Source organism: Lutra lutra, chromosome 9 (assembly GCF_902655055.1).
Source record: "Lutra lutra chromosome 9, mLutLut1.2, whole genome shotgun sequence".
NCBI lineage: Eukaryota > Metazoa > Chordata > Mammalia > Carnivora > Mustelidae > Lutra > Lutra lutra.
In genome coordinates this window covers 46,223,020-46,244,570 of record NC_062286.1, presented here as the reverse complement: position 1 = coordinate 46,244,570, position 21,551 = coordinate 46,223,020, and the positions used below count along the sequence as shown (strand labels likewise).

General features: G+C 39.0%; 1 protein-coding gene across 3 annotated transcripts; it reads left to right on the top strand.

Annotated features, from left to right (window-relative positions):
- Positions 1–344: 344 nt before the first annotated feature.
- LOC125110015 (lithostathine-like) lies at positions 345–12,391 on the top strand. Of its 3 annotated transcripts, none has more exons than XM_047747164.1 (6): positions 345–349; positions 10,010–10,097; positions 10,651–10,769; positions 10,978–11,115; positions 11,714–11,840; positions 12,121–12,391. In XM_047747164.1, exons 2-6 carry the CDS (start codon positions 10,019–10,021, stop codon positions 12,186–12,188), a joined length of 531 nt encoding a protein of 176 aa, XP_047603120.1. In that variant the 5' UTR covers positions 345–349; positions 10,010–10,018; the 3' UTR covers positions 12,189–12,391. The 3 variants fall into 3 exon arrangements, with proteins under 3 accessions (XP_047603120.1, XP_047603119.1, XP_047603118.1); XM_047747163.1 differs by lacking the exon at positions 345–349 and adding an exon at positions 9,639–9,696; XM_047747162.1 differs by lacking the exon at positions 345–349 and adding an exon at positions 9,725–9,832.
- Positions 12,392–21,551: the final 9,160 nt, after the last annotated feature.

Genomic DNA, 21,551 nt, shown 5'->3' with positions numbered 1-21,551 from the left:
TGGACATGAGTTTGTGGGATTTCAGTCCAACTGACCTTATAAGAATCCAAGTTGAAACTAGTGATGTAAAGCACTTTGAAAAGAATAATATTAATGCATCTGTTTGTCCATGGTTACATAATAGTATTGCCAAAGTTTTTTGTATCACTGGTCTCACTACATGATCATATCATTCCTCTGGATTAGAAAGGGTCATGTGAGCACCGTTTCTCAAGAATGGACAATTTACACCAGAGAGGGTAATTCCAGATTCACTGATTGTCCAAACAAGCCAAATAGTGTACTGGATTTACAACACCAGTCTTCAATGGCAGAATAAACACCAATGGATTATAAGTCAGGAAACCAGGTTTCTAGCCTCAGTTCCAACAAATATAGTCACATGACCTTGGGGAAAAGCCCTTAACTTATGAATCTCAGTTGGCTCTGATTCAGACCAGAAATAGTGCTGAGGACTGAGGTAGAACAGTAAACAAGAAGTTGTAGTCTTTTCCATTACCGAGCCCATGGCCCAGAGGGGAAAATAGGTAAATAATTACAATAAAGTACATATAGTCAGTATGTTATGGGAACATATTACAGAAGAACCTTATCTAGACAGGACTTCAGGACAGATCTTCTTGAAGAAGTGTGATGTTTAAGATGAACCTAAATGTTACCTGGGAATAAGCTGGGGAAAGTATGAAGGAAGGAGCAAATGAGTGTTTGATAAGGAAAGAAGAACTTGTGTCAAGTGCCTGAAACCAGAGAAGACATGGCTGTTCAAAGCATCATTTTCTCCACACTGCTTCCATCCATTTCAGACACAGAGTCCTAACAAAGGTAGCCAGTGTTTTCGTAGATCTTCCCACTATCTTACGAAATTTAAATTTCCTCTTCCAGCTTCCAGCCTAGAAGCTGCTGACCTTGGAGTAAATCCTCAGATTGCCCTTGAGACAAATTACTGTCACTCATACCTTTAGCCTGTTCAGTTTGCCTGGGTTTCAGCCTTCATTTCATGACTTGCACCTCAATTCATCAAGGATGCATGATTCCGTTTTGAAAAATCTATTGTTTATAACTGACACCTTTCCCTAAGACTCCTAATATTTCCTTATATTGCCTCAGATCTTCCAAATTCAGTACAAATTCCTAAGGCCTTAAACCACTTCAGCTCTCAATGTTTGGCATTTATCCTCAATCCATCGCCTCAAATGAACAAAGCTGTGTCTAATGGACTTGTTTGTATGTATCCCTTGCATTTACAGTTCCGGATTTGAAGGCTGTCCTCTTTAAGAGTTTCCTCTGTGCTCTTTAGGCATGTTGATGATCATACCTTCCCAATCCAGAAGGATTTCTCAGAATATACTGCAATTAAGCTCTTGTATTACCTAAAGCTGGAACAATTGTGGGAAAAAATACCACCTGAAAAAACCTTGAAACACATGTCTTAATTTTCACAAAGTAAAACAACCAATCAACCTATGTTTGCATATATGTGTACATAAATTCACACATGTGAACACCTCTACTTACTCAATAAATCTCAGTGACATTATTAAGGCTCACAGTGCAACTAAGGCAAGAATGACTTAGAGCAATTCCTAGTTGCAATAAAAAATTAATTAGACTAGTATTCCATGCAGTAAATATCTTTGTATAGAATGACATTTAAACTCTCCATGAGGCTTAGAAAAGGTAACTATAACCAATCACCTTCTGAAAATTCTATTAGCAGAAAGCAAATTAAAAGTTCTAAAATTAATGAATCCATCAACTGAGGTGAAACCTTTCAAAAACCTATCATGTCAGAGAGCAACTAATTGGCTCTTTTTTGGAACTTAACTCATTGCCAATGAATACCTGAAGAATTTTAATTAAACTAGTGTAGGGTCTAGGGTCAAGAAAAGTGAACTCAGGAGCAGAATTTGTTCTCATCCTGAGTTGGTCACTAATGTGCTGTGTCATATAGATTAAGTCAGGCTACCTCTCTGTTCCTGAATTTCTTCATTGTAAAGTGGAGTTAATTAACACCTGCCCTGCCTAACATACAGGGTAGTTTTGAGGATAAAAATAAATAGTGGATGATGTTGGCAATTTAGACAATTGTCTACATAAAGAAAGTTGGAATCCTCAGCATTTGAATGATTCACAGTGTGAGCAGGAACAATGTCAGCCCTTTTCTAGAAATAAGGATTGATAGTTTTGTATTTTGAGTAAGTAAAGACAATCTTGATAACTCCCCTGAACACATTCTTTTTCTTAGTGTCCATTAGGTTAATGTAGCTTAGCAAGTAATCACACATGGCTGTTAGTCACAGAATTTCCCTGGTGTATTCAATCTCCTCCATGTCTGATTTTCTGGTCTTCTAACTGTCAGGTCCATCCCAATGGTAAATTGAACATTTTAGAAAAAAAAATATTATTCTCTCATGGTACAGAAGTTAATAGCCTTGCACAAAGGCCAATGTTCTATTTCTTTTTTATAGAAAAACAACAGCTTTTCCCTCTGAAAGAAGTGGGTAACAGTGATTAAAAGCACAGCTTTGGTGTTTGAGTTTTAATTCCTATTTGGTTACTTTTGTGAAACTATAACCAAATTATTCACCTTCTCCAAAGCTTTTTCTTTTGTAAAAAATGAGGGAAAGCATAGCTGTTTCACAATGACAATCTGAATATTACATATGATAATTTATGTAGAGATCTTAGCACCATGCCAGGCACAAATTAATGCTGAATAAATTGTAGTTAAAAATAGATGAGTGCCTGCACAAATTAGTCTGTCAGTTCTCTGATAACACTGAATTTTTGAGTAAAGTTCTTTCCTAGATTAGTAACATTTGAATAATTTTTAAAAATAAATATTGTTTCATTGCATTTAAGGATAGATAGAGAATGAAGAAGGCTGGGCAAGCATTGCTCACTTGATGTCCTCAAAGGAGTATTGTTAAAGGTTAAAGAATAGGTCAAAATGTTTGCAACTAATAGATAAGCTGTGGAAATGATTCAGAGGAGTCACTTCTCTGAAACCTCCATCTGTAGACCATAGTTATATGTTTATGCCATTCCACTGAAAATTATTGAACATCTATTATGGCACTACCAGACACTGAAGATAATATTGTTAGGTGCCATTGATTACATGATTGTATGTGTTAGGTATCAGCTTAAGGCTATCAATGCATTATTTTAATTCCCATAAAAACCCCCATGAGATGTGTCTATCTTATCTGGGAGCTCAAACCCTTAATCACTATGCTTTCCCTGATTTTCCCTTCTACTAGCCCACTATCTGGTCTGGAAATGTATATGGGAATCAGTATCAGAGGCCCAAAGAAACATCATGAGTAAGAAAGAGTACCACAACCTTAAAGCATCTGTACTCTCTCAGATAATTTCCACCCCTTGTGGGAATCCTACTGGGAGTCCCAACCTTATGCTTTCCCCTACTCCACACACCCAGCTTCCCTACCCTAGGTGAGTCACCTAATTCCAAGCACTGCCTGAGGGGTGGGACCGGCACTTCTCACCACATCCTGAGAGCATTGCCCACCTGAATTTGTTTCAGGAGTGTTTCTTTCTCTGACATTGTCAGTTGTCTTAGATCAATCCCAACTTTGAGACATGCCATTCCTCTTCTGCCTACAACTTAGTTTGGGGTGTCTGGTTATTTTACCTTCCTTACCTAGAACTCCGTCTCTATCTAATCCTCCAGTTGGTGTCTCCATATTGCTACTGCCCTCTTGGTCTTCCCTTTGATTGCAGTGGAATCTTATTCATGCTTTTATTCTCCCCTAAGCAACTGAGATGGATCTATGAAACATAAAAAGGAGAAGTGTGAAAAAAAGAAAGCCTTGGATGTCAAGCACTGTGTTTTGAGTAGTATTTTCTATGAAATTTCCTTTGCTCCTCATTGTTCTCACTTCAGACCAAACATGAGGCACAAGGAGCAAAATTTTTCTTTAGTCCATGTTCTTAATTCTAGCTAACTCATAAAATCAGATATGTTGAGGGATTTCCGATTATGTTTTCCTTCTACTTTTGATCTTTCTTTTTTATTTACTTTTAGTAAACTTGTCTCAAAAATACAACTTCAGAACACTCTCTTCCATCGAACATATTTCTTCATTGATCTGTGGTCCCCATTCTGCTTTTTGTTGTAGCCCAAATCCCAGTGTCCTAATGTATAGAATTATTCTTCTTATTGGACTCAAATTACCCACAAGGAGGAACTAGAAACAGACAACACCATCAACATTTACTAGTTTTGAAAGATTTCATGAAAGAATGTGTCCTTCTAGTGATCAGATTATCCCCTCACAAATTTTCGCATATATGTCAGTAGCAATGTTAAGTACTTTAAACAGTTTTCTTACTTCTCCATAGATTCTGAGTTCACAGAACTTAACAAATTATTACAATTTGGATAAAATTATTTAATTTAAAATACTATGTGATAATTCTTTAAATATATTCTGCTAATGCAAATATACAAGGACAGCTCAGTGGACATATATTTTCATTTTGGAAACAGGTTGTTTCTAAGAACCAATATGAAACAATAGAATGAAAATTCTGTGACAGCTCCATTTCCAGACTGTTTTCATGTTAGTGTATTTCTCACAAATCTTGCTCACAAATGATCCCTCTGATAGAGTAAGATATCAAGATGGCCTTTCCAAGGATTATCTGAGATTTTAATATGGGAACAATAACTCTGTTTTCCATAGTGTCTCTTGACTCACACTCCTAGTATTCCAGCCAACAACAGGAGAATTGTAGAATGTCCTTCAGAGAACTCTTTGTCCAACATCCTCATCGGAAAACTCAGAAACACAGATCCAAGGAGGGTAAGATAAAGACATTTACTCAAAATAATATGTTAATGGAAGAAATAAAGTATTCTAAACATGTGAAGCATTATGAAATTAAATACAGTTGCTATAATTATCAAAATCATTATGAATTAATAGATTGACTTATTCAATAAACATTACTGTACGTTTGATGTTCTAGGTGCTGGGGAGTACAAATTCATACTTGACCATAGAGTATGGTAGACATGGCATAATGCCACTCCTCAACCTAGTCTAAGAGGCTGGCATCTTCTGCTTTGCACTGTGGAAGTGCTTACCAACAATGAAAGAAGTACTACTATCCCAACATCTCCATGCTGTAAGAAGTTCAAGCTACACAGAAAGACCCTGTGTTGATACTCTAGCTAATAGCCCCAACTGAGCTCTCAGCCAACAGTCAGCATCTGACTATCACCCATGTATGTCATCACATTTGAAGTCCAGTCCATATTATTCTTCTTATGACTCCAGCTCCAGTCATTATCTGCATGAGAAAGTCCAAGGGAGAGCTGCATAAGTAAATCCACTCAAAGAATCATAGGAAAAAATGTAAGTTGTTGTGTAAGCCACTAACTTTGGGATAGTTGCTATATAGCAAGAGATAATCACAAGAGTAGGTGAGGAAGAAATAATTTAAAGATTTTAAACAGAAGAATGATGATAAATTCCATTTATAACTGAACATGTTGATCAGGTAGGGCCCTAAGATCAGAGTCTTTGATGGTGGGAGTTAAACATTCTATACCCTGGTCTCACCACACACCCACATTTAGTTGGAATTTGAGGGTTGCTGGATGGAACTGAGTGAAATTCCTCCCCTCATGTACAAATTTTTGTGTTACATAGATTCAGAAGAGTCTCCTAGGGGAAAAAAAAAAAAGTACCAGGCCCCTTACACATGACTTTAGACCTGTGACTGATAAAGTATCAGATTCCAATTCTGGTAACAGGCTATTAATGTAGCACCTGATGATCCCTGCTTCCTGGTAATTACACCCTTGGGTAATTCCATACCTTTACTGGAGAGGGGTGACCCATTGAACCAATAAAATTTTGCAGAAATAACCATGTGCAATGTCTGATGTTGTTTTGAATGACATTAAAGCTTTTGGCTTTGCTCGTCCTAGGGTTGCTCATGTTGGAGGAAGCCAATTGACATGTTGTAAAGATCCTCCAAAAGCCCTGTGGAAAAACCCAAGTGGTGAGTAACTGAACTCTCCTGCCGGTGGCCAGCACAAATGTAGCATGTTAATGAGTTATCTTGGAAGTGGATATCTCAACCCTAGTGAAGCCTCAGATGACTGTAGCCTGGCCAGTGTCTTTGTGAACCCTTATCTGAAGTTCAGCAGTTCTTTTAGGTTGATTTCTATGAGCTAAGTCCAACAAGTTTAAGTAATTTGAAATTATTTCTAGTCTTCCCACATTACTTAATTCAATGGAAATTAAGTAATTTTTCTTTAATTTCTAGTATCATATAGTTTATATGTAGTAAGCAATGTATATAACATATATGATTAAAAGAATAGTTTTAAAAGTTCAAGTACATTTAAAATAACATATAAATATATAACTACAAATTTAAAATATATATAATTATTGTTTAAAAATATATGACTACTAGTATATTTGAATTGTTCTTTATCCATAGTCCAATAATTTTCTTCTCCCTTCATTCAGATGTAACTATTTGGAATTCTGAATTTATCACTTCCCTCCTTTAACATAATTTTATTATGTATATACATATACCTAAATGATATATTGTTCACTTATTTTATTTTGATCTTTAAATAAAGTTGCACATTATATTATCTTCTTTATTTTAATCTTTTCCCGAATTGTAATATCTTTGAGATTAGCCATACTGATGCTTTTAACTACGATTCCCTCGTTTTCCTGCTGTAATGTATTATCTTTCTTATTCAAACCAAAAATATTTATCCAACTCTCTGTGAATGGACATTTGGCTTGTTTTTAGTTTTTTGCCATTGTAAATAAGGATGCTATGAACATTCCTGTATATGCCATTTGGATACATATGTAAGCTGTATATCCTACGAGTGGGATGATTGACTGTATCAGAATATAAGGTAATCCCAGTTATCCCAAGAAGTTGTATCAATTTACACTACTACCAGCCAAAAGGCAGAGCCCTCATTGCTTCAAATCCTCACCAAAATTTTGGGAAATCAGACTTTCTTTTCTGTTAATTTGGAAGGTGATTATACATTTTTCCATTTTAATTTATTAATTAAATCAATAAATTAAATTAATAAAGTATTAATTAATATTAATATGTTAATGTCAATTGTTATGCATTATAATTAATTTATAAATTATAAATATATTAATTAATGAATTGGATTGAATTAAATTAAATTTTCCATTTTAATTAATTTATTTAAATTCAAATTGTTCGCATACAGTGTATCATTTGTTTCAAGGGAAGAATTTAATGATTCATCAGTTCCATATAATAACCAGTGGTCATTACTCAAGTGCCCTCCTTAACACTTATCATCTAGTTACCCCATCCCTCCACCCACTTCCCCTCCAGCAACCCTCAGTTTGATTGGCAAAGAGTGTCTTATGGTTTGCCTCCCTCTCTGTTTTTATCTTTTTTCCCTCCCTCCCTGATGTTCATCTGTTTTGTTTCTTAAATTCCACATGAAATCACATGGCATTTGTCTTTCTCTGACTTATTTCACCTAGCATAGCACCCTCTAGTTCCATCCATGTTATTGCAAATGGCAGGATTTCATTCTTTTTTGATGGCTGCGTAATACTTCATGGTGTGTGTGTGTGAGTGTGAGACAGAGAGAATGGACATCTGGGTTCTTTCCATATTTTGGCTATTGTTGATAATGCTGCTATAAACATCGGGACGTACATGCTCTTCAGATATCTATTTTTGTATCTTTTGGGTAAATATCTATGTTATCAATTGATTTATAAATTTGGGTGCCCAACTTGGAGGCCTAAATATTTACAATTGTTCAATCTTCTTGTTGGATAGAGATCTTTATTATTATTAAACAGTGCCCTTCTTCATCTCTTGTTACAATCTTTGATTTACTCTGGCTTTCTTTTAGCATGATGAATGGTTCTCCATCCCCTCACTTTCCACCTGCATATGCCTCTATATCTAAAATCAGTCCCTTATAGGCAGCATATAGATAGGTGATGGTGTTTTGTCTTTTTTATTGTCCATTCTGCTACACTATGTCTCTCTTCCCTGGAGAGGGGCATTCACGCCTGCTGCTCTTAAGGAATCCCTCACAGAAGAGAGAATAATGTCCCCTCATTTGTCCCAGGCTTCTTTCAGATCCCATCTTCACCCTGTGTCTGAGCCATCTGCTGACCCAGTGGCACAATGTTTCTTTGTTTTGTCTCTAGCACACTGTCTGGGTTTCAAAACTTCAAATTTTAGGGACCTGGGAAGGGCATAGACCTGCTCTGATCCTCTGAGGGAGAGTCTCTGCACATTGTGATCAGTGCTGGCTTGTCCCAGAAGGGGGTTGCACAAACCCACAGGGACTTGGAGTTTATGGTAAAACATGGAAAAAAGACAGTGTCCAGGTTAGATGCCCTCAGCAGGTGTTTCTGCTCATATGCTAATGAACGGAGCAGCTCAGTGATGCCTGTGGGCTCTTTTGTCCCTAGAAAGACAGTGCCATCTCTCCCAAATGCACTCCAAGAAGGGGTACTGTCTTACCCGGTACAACCCAGGGGAATCCTCAGACCATGATGTCCACTCCTGGGCCTCTACCCTCCTCTCCCCAGAGCACCTCCATACCTACCAGGCTCCACCCAGCAATGGTGCGGACTTCTAAAACTTCAGACTTGGAGCTTGGCTGCTTGTAAAAACTTGCAATTATTAGCCTCTTTCATTTTCCCTGTCAGTTTTTCTTGTGCAATGCCTTGCACCCTGCTCTCTCTTTCCCTCTCTCTCTTTCTGTCTTCTCTCCCTGCTCAGGGCTCCCTCCTGTCTGTGTATCAGTGATTCTTTTCTCCTCCAGACCATGGATCCACATCTGCATTCCACAGTGTGGCCTCTTTTCTCCTGCTAGTTGTGCAATTTGTTCCCTCAGTCCTCAGACTGGTTCCCTGGGTGTTCAGAATGACGTGACATTTATCTAGCTGTGTTCCAGGAACAAGGCCACCATAGGGTCCCCCTACTACATCACCATCTTAACTCTGGCTCCAGGCTTGCCTTTTGACATACACGATCATTCCATGCTTCCTTCACATCGTGCTACAATATTGAAGCAGCAGCTCTGAACCATTGTTCCTACATGTTGTTTCAGTTCTTTCTTTTCCTTCAACTATGACTTTGCCCTCCCAGGACTTGAAATTTCTGTGCCCACTAATTTTTATTTATTAATTTGTCTTTATTTACTCATATAAGGCAACGTTTAAAGAAATTCATATATATGCTTATAGGGGTGAGTTCTTGACAGATTGCTCAGAAATACACTTTTGACATTTTCCTCAACTATCAATATTTTTTTAAAATTACATACATGAGCATTTCTGCCATAGAGCTGCCTTTCTTACCTGAAGTTTTTTAGAACACAGTATCTGGCAAAGGGTAGAGAAAGTTCAAACTTCACCTGTCCCTGGGGAAAGGGCTGGCCTGCTACCAGGAAGAGGCAACATCTGTGGCAATTCCCAGCCTTTGATGGGAAGTTCCCACCCCCCCATGGTGGGAATCTCCTCTAATCCATGCCAAGCACTTCCCCATGACCCCTGTTCAGGCCCCACATTCCTATTATTCATTCCAGCACCCCTCCTTCAAATTTGCTTATAAAAGCCCAGTCTTCTCTGACCTGACAAACCATTGCAAATCCCTGCAAGACAGGTGAGTAGAAGGTGAGAGAAGATGAGACCTCATGGCAAGAATTCTACTGTACATATTTGGGGGAAGGTACAGGAGGATTGCTGTCACACAGAGGAGCTCTGATCTTAGCACAGGCAGGCTTGGCAGTTCTCATGGGGTAGGGGAGCGTACAGACTTTCCAGTTCTTTCCAGAGCTATACAAGGGGACAGATGTCACTGGGATCAATTTATTCCTAGGGGATTAAACTATGGAAAGACAAGGGAGAGGAGGGACATCTCTGCATGCCCTCTCTCCAATCATGCTTTCCTTAGTGATCTCTGATTGCTTCCTCAGATCCCAGACATGATGCTGCCTCCCACAGCCCTCCGCAGCATGTCCTGGATGCTGCTTTCCTGCCTCATGTTCCTGGCTCAGGTCCAAGGTGAGCTCTCACTGTTTCTAGGATGGAAGCCGTGTGAATGCTGAGGGCCAAGAAGAAGAGGAAGGCTCCCGTGGTAGTGGTGACATACATCCCCACACAAAGAAACTGCCTAGAATTTGTCTGTCATCACTCCTTCCTTCGGGGTAACCAGGGGTGGCAGGCATCCCAGTGGTCCTCTAGCACTGTAAGGAGGTCACTTCCATTTTGCCCCAGCACTCTCAGTTATGTTGATAAGTGAAAGCGGAAAAGTGTGAAGGGTCAGTAATGAGATACAGGGAAGGAGAATGAGGACCCAATGCAAGAATGGTCAACCTAGAGTAGAGGAAGGTTGGACTTAGAAGGAGAAGGATGAAAGAAAAGAAGATTCCTCATTTAGTGGGGTCAGTTCAAGATCCAGAAATCCTGAGAGTGTTGGCAATGGAGAGAGGCAGTCAGGACTTTGGCATCACTTCCCCAAGCACTGGCCTCATACGTATTCCCCTGGGTCACCTCCCTACCCTGGTCCCCACTTTCCTATTTACTTCTAACTTCTCTTTTGTTTTGTCCACCCTAGGTGAAGACTCCCAGAATGATGTGCCCGCTCCACGGATCAGCTGTCCCAAAGGCTCCAAGGTTTATGCCTCCCACTGCTATGCCTTCTTTATGACACCAAAATCCTGGGTGGATGCTGATGTGAGTACTTGGATTTTCAGTTAGGGGTTTTAAGGGAAAGTACATTAAAGACATGGGTGGAGGGGTTCAGTTCCATTTTCCAGAATTTCCTGAGCACAAGCTTGAGCACACACATCTTTTGCATATATGCCCTTCTCCCCTGTCTCTGCTCTGCCCTCCACCCAGTGATGTCTCAGCCTCCCTCTGAGTCTCTCCCTTCCCCACACAGGTGGCCTGCCAGAAGAGGCCCTCGGGACACCTTGTGTCTGTGCTCAGTGGGGCTGAGGCATCCTTTGTGGCCTCCCTGATCAAGAACAGTGCGAACACCTACTCAAATATCTGGATTGGGCTCCATGACCCCACAGAGGTATGAACTCATCTTCTCTTCGTAACTCTCAGGCTGCTATTACCCCCCAGGCCCACTCCCTGTCCCGTGTACCTGTCCCTAAAGAGCCCTGGAGCTCAGAGATCATGAGGGGGAAAGGGAGGGCTTTGCATCAAGTCAACGGCTGAGTTCTGTGCAAATCCCTTGTCTCCAGCTGAAGTTGATCTGCCTCCCGTCACACTTGTACACAATTTGCACGTGAGGCCTTATACTTCAGTTTACTGAACTTCACAGAGGCTGCACATATTGTGTTGAGGGAATCCTATATGAAGATAGGATCCATTTTTTGTTCTATAGAACAGACACTGTCTTTGGGTTTGAGGGAGTGAGTAACTACAAATGCACCACTAATTGCTATTCAGTCAGGAATGTGTTACTCTGGGTGGTTCTGTAGGTCTTTGTCATTACTGGTTTGGGAATCTGCCAATAAGAGCAGAGAGTTAGGAAGAGTTTCCCAGAGGAGAGCTCTGGCTCCAGGGCAGCATCTAGATGAGAGAGCAAATTTGGTGATGCTGGGGAGGGGTTCATGCCAGGAGAACTCTGATGGCCATTCACCCTCACCACACTCTATCTTCTATAGGGCTATGAGCCCAATGCAGCTGGATGGGAGTGGAGTAGTGGTGATCTGCTGAATTACCTTGCCTGGGAGAGAGACCCCTCCACTATTGCAAACCCTGGCTATTGTGGGAGTGTGTCAAGTAACACAGGTATGTAACAGAGGAGCTACTTCCTGCCCAGAATTTTCCATCCTCTTTTTCCCCATTTCTCGGCATGACCTTCAGAGGATCCTCCTGAGCAAGAAATGTAGTATTGGTTTGTCTTCCCGCATCCCTTTTCATCTCTCCTTTCTTTGAGTCTCCTTCCTCTGGTGGATACTGGGGAGAATGAGAGAGAGGCTTTGGATCCTAGGCCAGAATCTGGGATGCCTCTCCCTTGGGTTCAAGAGCTCCACCAGCTACATCTACCTGAGCTCCTTTTTCTCTCTAGGATATCTGAGATGGAAAGATTACAGCTGCACTACAAGGCTACCCTATATCTGCAAGTTCAAGGACTAGGTCTGGGGAGACGTCGGGAACCTGGGTTTTGCATGCAGCTCATCATGGACTTGAGACCAAGTGTGAAGACCCAGCCTGGGAGGGAATAATCTCAAACCTGACCACTTCATTCTGAACTGTCTTCCTCCCTGCTCATTTATCTTCATGTTCTTTTGGTGTATTACATGGCCTGGGATCTGAGAATGCAATAATAAATACTTTATTCCATTTCATGTGCTTTTGTGCTCCTATCTCATAGCTAGACTCTGAAGAAGAACCAGGTGCGGGAGGAATTCTGGGACTTGCCCCTGTCCTATGTTATCCATTCCCCCAGGAAAACACTTAAATGTATATCCCAGTGGTGTATTTGTGATCAGTACATAGTCTCTGTTCATTTACATCTGTGTTGTGTACAGAAAAGACACCGCCCTCCCACACACTCTATTGCACATTACTCTTATTTGTGACACAAACGGACTTAGTGGTGTCTGCTGTTTTTACAACAGCACTTCTGAAATCATTCGCAATGAATGATCAGGTTTTTTTCTTTAATTTGTAATCCACCTTGGACCATGACCTTTATAAAATACCGCAAACAAGCAAACAAACAAAACAAAAAACAAAAAAACACAACGAATTACTTAGGTTCTGACTCCAGTGCTTACAAGTAGGGCATTAGAAGTTGTCACGCTCTTCATTAAAACAGTTCTGTTCTTAAACCAACCACTAGAAAAGTGTTTGAAATTGCTGTAATTGCCTTTGACCATTTGGGATTCCTCTCCTGGGACTGGACTTAATTGCTTTTCATATAAAATCAGGGTTTTTTGGGGTTTTTTGTTTGTTTTTAGGAGGATTTAAAAATAATAGCATTTGATAAGGCAGTCAGTATTGTCTCCTGCACCTAGGGCCAGCTTACGTTCATACTGATCACAGAGGATATTTTGCTAAATTCATGGTCTTTATTCATAACCAGTTTGTGTGAACTCTTACAAACTTCCATCTAAAAATCTAAAATAGAGGTAGGCAGGTAGTTTTTATCTCTCCTTTCTCTATGTCTGTTCTATCCCACTAAACCCTCCATAATTTAGTGCCTTCTGGGCAGTCCTGACATAGTTGATAAAAATGCTCTTTTCTCCTATAGTAAATAATGATAATAAATAGTAATCTATTTTCCTTTTACTGAAAACTTATCCCCCTTAATATTTTAATTTAAAATCAATTTATTAACATAGCATGTTATTAGTTTCAGAAGTAGAGTTTAGTGATTCATCAGTGACATATAACACCCACTGTTCATTATATCACGTGCCCTCCTTAATGCCCATCCCCCAGCTACCCCATCTCCCTACCCCCCTTCCCTGCAGCAACCCTCAGTTTGTTTTCTATAGTTAAGAGTCTTTGGTGGTTTGTCTCCCTCTCTGATTTCATCTTATTTTATTTTTCCTTCCCTTCCCTCGTATTCACCCATTTTGTTTCTTAAATTCCACATGAGTGAAACCATATGATATTTGTCTTTCTCTGACTGACTTATTTCCCTTAGCATAATTCCCTCTACTTCCATCCACATCAAAGAAAATGGCAAGATTTCAGGGTGCTTGGGAGGCTCAGTCGTAAAACGTCTGCCTTTGGCTCAGGTCATGATCCCAGGGTTCTGGGATTGAGCCCCGCATCGGGCTCCCTGATCAGAAGGAAGCCTGCTTCTCTCTCTCCCACTCCCCCTGTTTGTGTTCCCCTTTCTCGCTGTGTCTCTTTCTGTCAAATAAGTAAAATCTTTTTAAAAAAGAAAAGGAAAGAAAATGGCAAGATTTCATTCCCTTTTGATAGTTTAGTATTATTCCATTATACATATATACATATACATATATACACATACACATATACATATTTATACACATATACATATATACATACATATATGCATATATATATACACATATACACACACATACACACACACACACACACGCCCCACATCTTCCTTATCCATTCATCTACCAATGGACATCTGGGGTTCTTCCCCATTTTGGTTACTGTTGATAATGCTGCTATAAATATCGGGGTGCATGTGCCCCTTCAAATTACTATTTTTGTATCTTTTAAATAAATACCTCATAGTGCACTTGTTGGGTTGTGTAGTTCCATCTTTAACTTTTTGAGAAAACTCCATGCTGTTTTCCAGAGTGGGTGCACAAGCTTGCATCCCCACAAAAAGTGTGAGGGGGTTCACCTTTCTCCACATCCTCACCAACATCTGTTATTTCCTGATTTGTTAATTTTAGCCATCCTGGCTGGTGTGAGGTGGTAACGTCTCTTTGTGGTTTTGATTTGGGTTTCCCTCATGGTGAGTGATGTTGACCACTTTTTCACAATTTTGTTGGCCATTTGGATGTCTTCTTTGAAGAAGTGTCTGTTCATGTCTTCTGCCCATTTCTTGATTGGATTATTTGTTCTTTGGGTGTTGAGTTTGAGAAGTTCTTTATAGATTTTGGATACTAGAACTTTATCGGATATGTCATTTGTGAATATCATCTCCCATTCAGTAGGCTGCCTTTTAGTTTTGTTGATTGCTTTCTTTGCTGTGCAAAAGTTTATCTTGATGAAGTTCCAGTAGTTCATTTTTGCTTTTGTTTCCCTTGCCTCTAGAAACATGCCTAGCAAGAACTTGCTATGGCGAGGTCAAAGAGATTGCTGCCTGTTGTCTCTAGGATTTTGATGGATTCCTAGCTCACATTCGCATCTTTCATCCATTTTGAATTTATTGTTGTATATGGTATAAGAAAGTGGTCCAGTTTCATTCTTCTGCATGTGGTTGTCCAATTTTCCCAACATGATCTTTAAAGAGACTGTCTTCTTTTCACTGGATAGTCTTTCCTACTTTGTCAAAGATTAGTTAATCATAGAGTTGAGGGTCCATTTCTGGATTTTTTATTCTGTTCCATTGATCTACGTGTCTCTTTTTGTGCATGTACCATACTGTTTTGATGATTACAGCTTTGTAATACAGGTCAAAATCCAGAATTGTGGTGCCTCCAGCTTTGGTTTTCTTTTTCAACATTCCTTTGGCTATTTGGTGTCCTTCATGATTCCATACAAATTTTAGGATTGTTTGTTCCAGCTCTGTGAAAAATGCTGGTGGTATTTTTATAGGGATTACATCAAATGCACAGATTGCTTTGGGTAGCACAGACATATTTGTTCTTCCAATTCATGAGAATGGAATGCTTTTCCATTTCTTTGAGTCTTCTTCAGTTTCTTTCATAAGCATTGTATAGTTTTCAGAATACAGTTTTTACCTCTTTGGTTAGGTTTACTTCTATTATCTTGTGGTTTTTGGGTGAAATTATAAATGGCATTGATTCCTTGATTTTCTTTCTGCTGCTCATTGTCAGTGTATAGAAATGCAGTAGACTTCTATGCATTGGTTTTATATCCTGTGACTTTGCTAAATTCCTGTATCAGTTGTAGCCATTTTTTGGTGTTTTTGGGTTTTCTACATAGAGTATCGTGTCTTCTGCAAAGAGTGAAAGTTTAACTTCTTCTTTACCAATTTGGATGCCTTTTATTTCTTTTTGTTATCTGATTGCTGAGGCTAAGACTTCCAGTACAATGATGAATAACAGTGGTAAGAATGGATATCCCTGTTGTGTTCCTGACATGACAGATACATAAAATCTTTTAAAAAAATGGATACTGAGTTTTGTCTAATGCTTTTTCTGCATCTGTTGAGAGGATCATATGATTCTTGTCTTTTCTTTTATTAATGTTGTGTATCACATTGAATGATCTGTGAATATTGCACCACTTTTGCAGCCCAGGAAGAAATCCCACTTTGTCATGGTGAATAATCCTTTTGATGTACTGTTGGATCCTATTGGCTAGTATCTTGGCAATAATTTTTGCATCCATGTTTGTCAGAGATATTGGTCTGACAATATCTTTTTGGTGAGGTCATTGTCTGGTGTAGGGATCAAGGTAATACTGGCTTTATAGGAAGAGTTTGGAAATTTTCCTTCCATTTCTATTTTTTGGAACAGCTTCAGAAGAATAAGTATGAATTCTTCTTTAAATGTTTGATAGAATTCTGCTAGAAGGCCATCTGCCTCTGTAGTCCCCTCAGTTTTAAAAGAAGCAAGTAGAGGAGTGCCTGGGTGGCTCAGTGGGTTAAAGGCTCTGGCTTCTGCTCAGGTCACAATCCCAGGGTCCTGGGATCGAGCCCCGCATCAGGCTTTCTGCTCAGTGGGGAGCCTGCTTCCTCCTCTCTCTCTCTCTGTCTCTCTCTCTCTCTCTGCCTGCCTCTCCACTTACTTGAGATCTCTGTCTGTCAAATAAATAAATAAAATCTTAAAAAAATAAAAATAAAAGAGGCAAGTAGAGGTGTTCCAATTTGTATGTGAGCCCCAATACCTAACATTTATATGAAAAATGTTGTGTTATATCCAATATTTGAATTCCCCATAATTTCTTCTACCAGAGTCCAGCTGGGTTGCTGACAGCTTGTAAGTGCCTTGCCTGAGACAGACACAGGCTCCTTTCGGCTGCCTGAGTTTGGGCTATTTGGATATAAGCTGCTGATTTGGATTCTAACTCACTCAAGCAAAAAGGAGTGATTTTGGAAGGATGTGGATTTATCTCGTGCACCAAGATCGGGGCATAGGTAAAAGCTTAGGGGGAAAAAAAAAAAAAAAGCAAAGCAAGTGAGGTTAATCTCTTCTTATTTTCTTCCCTCCTCCCCACCCACTGGATTTGGTGTCTATTAGCCAGTCAGTTTCCTTGCCCATGGAATAACTCAAGGGAACATGGCTATCTCAGTAGAAATTACTCCAGGGATTCAAAATTTTAACTACCTTTTTAGTAAACAAATTTGTTTTCAGAATATCTGATTATTCTAGCTAAGACTGGGTGTTCACCTCAGTTGACTCAGGAGGCAAAGAATTTGAATCACAAGGTATTATTATGGGAGCCACACTCGCCTCTTAAGTAAGATGTATGGATGAGATCCAGTTCTTAGAGAAGGGGAGTAGGGAGGCACCCCTACAGAAGTTTGCAACAGCAAATGAGACTTAATTGTTTCATCCTTTTGTTCTGACCTTAGCTTGTTTTCTGACCTAATGTCCTTCCTTAAGTACTGACATGTTACCCCAGGTACAATACCTGCTTCTGCTCTTGGACTATCCTCCAGACTTTCAGGAGTTGTCAGCTGGCTGTTGTGCTCACTGTTCTTGTTGTCTTTATCCAGTTCTTGTTTGTTTTGAGAACTGTATATTTAGCCTGTCTTGATGTGGGTTTCTGCCAGTCACTGTTCAGCCAATGAACTAGAAAAAAATCTTCTTCCTAGTTGGATCAGCACATCACCACAGGCTCCTGGGCCTCTGGTGGTATATCTATCATTGACTTTACCCTCCACCTAGAGTTCAGGAGACAAACCAATTTTATAGCAATAGAAACTGTGAAGAACATCTGGATAAGAGTTAGGTGAACTGAGGTAATCTATTTCTTATTATCTCTGAATGTAACTTGGTGATTCATCCCTTTAGTTTTAACAGAGTTCTTCCTTTTTCACCTCCAAACCACCTACCACCAAACCACATTTGTCCATTCTTAAGTAGTTTTTCAAGTGCCCCTCTGGGGGACCATAGCACATCAACTATGTAGATCTCTGCAATTTAAGTGTATATTTAATACTTGGATTTATCTATAGATTTCTTCCTCATGTCTAAAACAGAATTCTCCAAAATCTCATTCCTTGGAATATTCATGATCATTTCATGAGCTGCTCATAGATTTACTTAATTTTGGTGTGTGTATATATGGATATATATATATATATATATATATATATATATATATATATATATATAAAATTCTCCTTAGCAGTGTGTAAGTTAGGTAGGGTTCTTTACTACAGGGCTTTTCCAAGTCTTTGTGTGCAAACGTATGAAAATAAAAGAATGTAATAGGATTTGCTTCTCATTAGGCATTTGCTCACAGGTTTCTGTATGCCTGTTTGTGTATCTGTATTTGGGAGAAATACCTGTTGATAGATCATAAGGTTAATTCTTTTTTTTTTTAAGATTTGATTTATTCATTTGACAGACAGAGATCACAAGTAGGCAGAGAGGCAGGCAGAGAAAGAGGAAGGGAAGCAGACTCCCTGCTGAGCAGAGAGCTCCCCGCAGGTCTTGATCCCAGAACCCTGAGATCATGACCTGAGCCGAAGGCAGAGGCTTTAACCTACTGAGCCACCCAGGTGCCTTGGGGCTTGATCCCAGGACCCTGAGATCATGACCTGAGCCGAAGGCAGAGGCTTTAACCCACTGAGCCACCCAGGCGCCCCAGGTTAATTCATTTTAATAGTAGTCTAAAGCACTGTTTTTTCAAAGCATGGGTTGCATCATACTGTCATTTGAACTCATTAAATCAATTTAGTAGATAATAACTAGTATCTTTTCTTAAATGAGAGAATAATGCAGAAAATTCTACAGTATATTGTATGAAGATAGCTAATAATTTTTGTGAAATTTTGATTTTAGTTTTATGTGTATGTACGTACGTGTGTGTGTGAGAGAGAGAAAGAGAGAGAATGTATGTGTATGAAAAGTGTTGGGACACAAAATATACTTCATATTGTAAATAGTAGTCAAAATTTTGAATAGTACTAGTCTGAAGCATAGACTTTAAGGTAACCATAGGAGGATGAAATGAACTACCACTAGCGGGAAGAGGTGGCCTAGCAGAGAGTAAAGTGCTGGGAATTTAGAAGCATGAGATGGCAGAATCTAAAAACAGAGAGGGTTAGAAAGAAGACATTAAGGAAAGGAAAAAAAAAAAGTTTACTCCTACATCTTCTAGGATAAAATGTCTGCTATACATCCCAGGGAACAGAAGGAACAAATCTTGCAAAATCTTGCACATGAAAATGCATAGTGTGTAAATAGCAGAGGAATCAGAATTGGGTAGTTCAGCTGTGTCCTTGTCTAGAGAGCCAGGACTGTGTGTGCAGAATGCTGGACACAGGAATAAGTCAGAAAGACCTAGAACCTGAAAGGTCCTTATGCCATCAGAAAATGTGAGTCATGTGAATGCCTAGAGAGTCACTTGTGGTTTTGTGGTCTTTTTTGTTGTTTTTTGTTTTTCTCTTTTTGGCTACTGAGAATAAGAATGCTTCTTATGTGTTGAAGGATGCCCCTTTGGTGTGGTTCATGGGAAGAGGCAGCATCACAGCCCCCATTACAAAAGCAAAGGTGATAGTTCTCTGAAGGCTAGGGGTATCATCAAGGTATGACAATGGGATACCTCAGCCAGGTGGTGCTATGGAAAGAAACAATTAGAGATCATTCACAATGGCTATGGAGCTTGGGGCTCTGCAGCAGTGGTAGTGAGAGTTCAATGGTTATGGCTCACATGGAGTTTCCTATTGAAATTGCTCTAACTATGTGGTCTGTCCTATAGTTTTAGCTAGCTGTCAGACTTTCCTGGTTCCTTCTTGTTGTCCAGATCCAGGGCTCCAACTTCTCAATGAATCTTTGATCTAATGAAAAACTTTTATATCTTGTTTTGATCTTACAGCTTTACTGAGGGATATTTGAGGTGCAATAAATTTTATGTATTTAAAGTATAATTGGGGGTGCCTGGGTGGCTCAGTGGTTTGGGCCTCTGCCTTCGGGTCAGGTCATGATCTCAGGATCCTGGGATCGAGTCCCGTTTCGGGCTCTCTGCTTGGCAGGGAGCCTGCTTCCTCCTCTCTCTCTCTGCCTGCCTCTCTGCCTACTTGTGATCTCTCTCTGTCAAATAAATAAATAAAATCTTTTTAAAAAATAAAGTATAATTGGTGTTTTGACTTACATATACACTCATTAAATCATCAAAACAATCCAATAATAAACATACACATCACCACTAGAGATGTGTCCCTCAACCCCACCTCTTACCCTCAACTTCTCCAGACTCTCTATTCCAAGCCAACCACTGATCTGTTTTCTAATACTATAGATAAGTTTAATTTGCAGTTCCTAGAATTTTATATTCATGGAATGATACATTTTATATATATATATATATATTTCCTCTCTGGTTTCTTATACTTAGCATAATCATTTTAAGATTCATTCATATTATTGCATGTATCATATTTCATTTAATTTCAATATTAAGTGATATTCTCTTCTGTGGATATGACACAACTTGTCTGCTCTGTTGATTAACACTTGGGTGGTTTTCATTCTTCCCATTATAAATAAAACTGCTGTGAATGTTAGTGTACAAGTTTACGTAGAGACAAATCCTTTTCACTTATCTTGGGTAAATATCTAGGAGTGGGAGCACTGCATTGCATACTAGATATATATTTAACTTTTTAAAACTGACACACATTCTCTAAAGTTATTGTATCATTTACATCAATACCAGTGGTGCATAAGATTTCTAGCTGTTTTGCATTCTCAGTATGGTCGGGCTTTCTAATTTTTGCCATTTAGATAGGTGTCAAGTGACATCTCATTGTGATTTTGATCTGTCTTTCTCTAGGAGTGAAGTTGAGGAAATTTTCATGTGCTAATTAACCAGTCCTTTTTTTAATTTCTTTTATTAACTTATAATGTATTATTTGCTTTAGGGGTACAGGTCTGCGAATCATCAGTCTTACATAATAATTTACCAGTCATACAGTACAGCTAAATACTTGATTGTGGTGATGGTTACAAAAAGAAACGTGATAAAATCACATATAGCCACACACACACTTAAGTGCTTGTATATAAATGGTAAAATTTGAGTAAATTCTATGGCCATTGTACCCTTCTTTGCAAATTCTTATTAATCTATAATTACTTCAAACTGAAAGAAATTACTTTTAGATTAACCCTTTCTTAAATCTTTTATCTCCCCAAGCTCCTTTGTATTTAGTTCCTCACGTTCTCATATAATTTTTTTAATGTGTTGCCTATACTGACCCTGTGCTACTTCATATCTCCATTTTACTCTTTATGTATTACAGATTCACTGCTGCCGAACTGTGCTGTGTTCTGGACTTTCCTGATACCACTAAGGTAATCAATGAGTCAGTATTTGTCTATTTTTGTCCCTCTCATCTAACCAGACTTCCCTCTGTGGTACTGTAAATCACTTTTTCCTTCCAGAAGATCTCTAACTTCCTTGACTTTCTTAACACCACAATTTTCTGGATCTCTTCACATCAGTGAGTCTCCAGTTCCTACATAGACACTTATCTTCTACCTAATCCTTAAATTATGTGTTAATTGAGATGCCAAATTATTGTTTGTGTTAATTGAGAAGCCAAACAATACAGATACAGAATATTAAACACAGCATAAGTTTATTTGCCTTTCATATCAGATTTTGGATCCAAGTTTTTTCCATCTTGTTGCT